This window comes from Bubalus kerabau, chromosome X, assembly GCF_029407905.1.
Source record: "Bubalus kerabau isolate K-KA32 ecotype Philippines breed swamp buffalo chromosome X, PCC_UOA_SB_1v2, whole genome shotgun sequence".
Taxonomy (NCBI): domain Eukaryota; kingdom Metazoa; phylum Chordata; class Mammalia; order Artiodactyla; family Bovidae; genus Bubalus; species Bubalus kerabau.
Genome location: NC_073647.1, coordinates 131051563 through 131054797, shown reverse-complemented (window position 1 = coordinate 131054797; position 3235 = coordinate 131051563). Strand labels below are relative to the sequence as shown.

The window sequence follows — 3235 nt, the reverse complement described above, 5'->3', positions numbered from 1 at the left end:
GTCTACATCAGAGTAGCAGAGGGAAGGGTGCCAAGGCTCCGCCAGGACTTGACATGATAATACTGAAGTAGAACTTAGAAAACCCCACTGCTGGCACCTGCTGGCACCTGAGTAGATCCAAAGCAGGGCTGAGAGGACGCAGAGGAAAAGTAAGGCCTCTGTTCTTCCTCTGTGGGATTCTGTGGGAACATGGGAGGGAGTTTAAAGATGGAGGAGACATAAGATATACCTATGGCTGATTCATATTGATGTGTGGCAGAAACTGGTACACTATTATAAATTAATATTGTAATATTTCAAAAAATAATTTTATTTTCAAAAAGACATATAGGAGAAACCAGAAGCAAAAAAATATTTTAGACCTTGAATTGGGATCTTGTGAGGGTCCACAGGGACATCAACCTGCCTGCACCAGATTTTGTTCTGAGGAGACCATGTTTGGTCTGAGCAGGAAAACAGGAGCCTTATGGGTTCCTAGAGCAGTGTCCTCAAGGACACCTGCAGAGGCAGCCTTTGATTAAGCCAAGGTGGAGTGTCCCTGTTTTAAGGTGCTCATGTCATCTCATTCTCCATCCTCTAGGTGCCCCAATCTCCTGTGTATTGGCCCAGACTCCTGCCTGCGGTCTCAGACCACAGCCATCATGCCTCGTGGGCAGAAGAGTAAGCACCGTGCTCGTGAGAAACGTCGCCAGGCCCAAACTGAGACCCAGGGTCTTCATGATCAGGCTACCACATCTGGGGGAGAAGAGACCACCTCCTCCTCCCCTCCTGATTCAGAGAGTGCGCCCTCAAGCTCGTCTGCTGCTGGCACCTCCAAGGGGCCTCAGGGAGCCCAAGGCAGCACCAGTGCTGCTGCAGGTGCTATACGCAAAAGATCTGGTGTCGGTGGCGCAGCACGCTCAAGATATGGTATAGGTAGCGCAGCACGCTCAAGATCTGGTGTAGGTGCTGAGGGCCAAGTTCAGGAAGGTGAAAATTCCTCCCAGGCTTCAGCTGCTGCTGCGAGCTCTCACACAGATCTTCTGACCTGGAAGGCAGAGCTATTGGTGCAGTACATGCTATATAAGTATAAGATGAGGGAGCTCATTAAGGGGTCCGAAATGCTGCAGGAAATCAAGAGAAGGTACAAGGAACAATTCCCTGAGATCCTTAGCAGGGCTTCCGAGTGCATAGAAATGTTGTTTGGCCTGGTGCTGAAGGAAGTCAGGCCCAACAGTCACTGCTATACCCTGGTGAGCAACCTAGATCTCAGCGACAGTGAGTCTATGAGAGGTGACTTGGGGCTGCCGAAGAATGGTCTTCTGATGCCTCTGCTGGGTGTCATCTACCTGAATGGCAACCACGCCCCTGAGGAGAAGATCTGGAAGTTCCTGAATATTCTGGGCATCTATGATGGAAGAAGTCACTTCATCTTTGGAGAGCCCAGGAAGCTCATCACAGAAGATCTGGTGTGGGAAGGGTACCTGGAGTACCGGCAGGTGCCCGGCAGCGATCCCCCTCGCTATGAGTTCCTGTGCGGTCCTAAAGTGGTCACAGAAACCAGCAAGACGAAAGTCCTCCAGTTTTTGGCCAAGGTCAAGGATTCGGTCCATCCTGCCTTGCAGCCGCTATATGAAGAGGCTTGGAGAGAGGAAGTAGAGAGCACCGGAGCCAGAGGTGCAGCCAGGGCTGGCACTTCTGCCTCAACCAGGCCTGGCACTGCTGCCTCAGCCGCTGCTGCCCATTCTGCTTCGGCCAGGCCTGGCATTGCTGCCTCAGCCAGCTCTGGCCTTTCTTCTTCGTCCAGGCCTGGCACTTCTGCCTCAGCCGCTGCTGGCAGTTCTGCCTCAACCAGGCCTGGCATTGCTGCCTCAGCCGCTGCTGGCCGTTCTGCTTCGGCCAGGCCTGGCACTGCTGCCTCAGCCAGCTCTGGCCTTTCTTCTTCGTCCAGGCCTGGCACTTCTGCCTCAGCCGCTGCTGGCAGTTCTGCCTCAACCAGGCCTGGCACTGCTGCCTCAGCCGCTGCTGGCACTTCTGCCTCAACCAGGCTGACACTGCTGCCTCAGCCAGCGCTGGCACTTCTGCCTCAACCAGGCCTGGCACTGCTGCCTCAGCCAGCGCTGGCCCTTCTGCTTCAGCCACTGCACACCCCAGGGCCGAGTCCAGCCGCTCATCTCGGCCCTAGTGTGATCTGAAGCCCGTTGTTCACTTTGTGGCTAGAGAAGCCGGTCAACCTGTGTTCCTGATATGCATCAATAACTTGTTGACTTTATTTCCCCCAATTTTCAATTGTTAAAATTTTTCAACAGAAAGGTCATTTAGAGTCATGATATAAGTATATGAATAACATGGGTCACATACACTTTGCTGTTTGTAAAATTTAGGAGTAAGAATTTTGTTTTCTCCAATAAATATTGGAAATCCTCACATCACTTTTGTGATCCAGGATGAGAATAACATCACTTTAGGATGAGAGTGTCCTTAGAAATGTGAAAGACACCACACTAATAGAGGCTCAGAACATTGATACATTGTTAGGGAGAGAGCTGAAATTTCTTCAGATTTTGGCTGGCTTTACTCTCTGCTTAGTCTCCTTTTTTGTAAATGTAAAAGACACATACTTGCCTCTGCTTATGGTTTATGGTTTTCAAGAATGTTTGAGTTGAACTTAAATAATAAAAATTAAAATAAATAAAAAATAAAAAAAAGAATGAGAATATAAATTATAGCAAATGATTTATTCATGGCTCTTCTTTTACACAAACATTGAGAATCTGCTCTTAAGAAGTCTTCATGCTTGTACTGGTGATGTTTAGTCAGAAAAAGTTTAGCTCCTGTCCACTCATTACAGTTTCTCAGAGATGATGTCATTCTATGGAAGAGGCTGAGATACTCTGTACTTCAGGAAGAACAAGAAAGAAGCAGGGTAAAGAGGGGTTGGAGAGAACCTATTACTTTGGTTTCATTCCTAAGCGGAATTTTGGCTGATTTGGGAGGTTGGGTCTTTTTTTTCCCCACTTGGAACACTGCATAGTTTCTGACATCTGATAGATTGAAAAAAAAATCCAGCTGATGTAACATCTGAGGTCAAGATAATCATAGTAATAACTGCCGTTGCTCCTAATGTCTCAGTAGAGACAGGCGCCGTGACAGAAGCTTTCCATAAATACTTACATTCCACGAATCTGCCAAGAAAGGGCTTATCAAACTTACTTCACAGGGGAGAGCCCAAGGCTCATAGAGTTAGGGTTTGGTT

At 48.5% G+C, this 3235-nt stretch overlaps 1 protein-coding gene across 1 annotated transcript; it reads left to right on the top strand.

Annotated features, from left to right (window-relative positions):
* Positions 1–641: 641 nt before the first annotated feature.
* Positions 642–2656, top strand: LOC129639407 (melanoma-associated antigen B2-like). Its single transcript, XM_055564547.1, has 2 exons — positions 642–1690; positions 2074–2656. Exons 1-2 carry the CDS (start codon positions 642–644, stop codon positions 2162–2164), a joined length of 1140 nt encoding a protein of 379 aa, XP_055420522.1. The 3' UTR covers positions 2165–2656.
* Positions 2657–3235: the final 579 nt, after the last annotated feature.

Coding starts and splice junctions, on each gene's coding strand:
- LOC129639407 (XM_055564547.1), top strand. CDS start 642: ATGCCTCGTGGGCAGAAGAGTAAGCACCGTGCTCGTGAGAAACGTCGC. Junction 1,691..2,073: donor GGCACTTCTGCCTCAACCAG/GCCTGGCACTGC, acceptor TGCCTCAACCAG/GCCTGGCACTGCTGCCTCAG.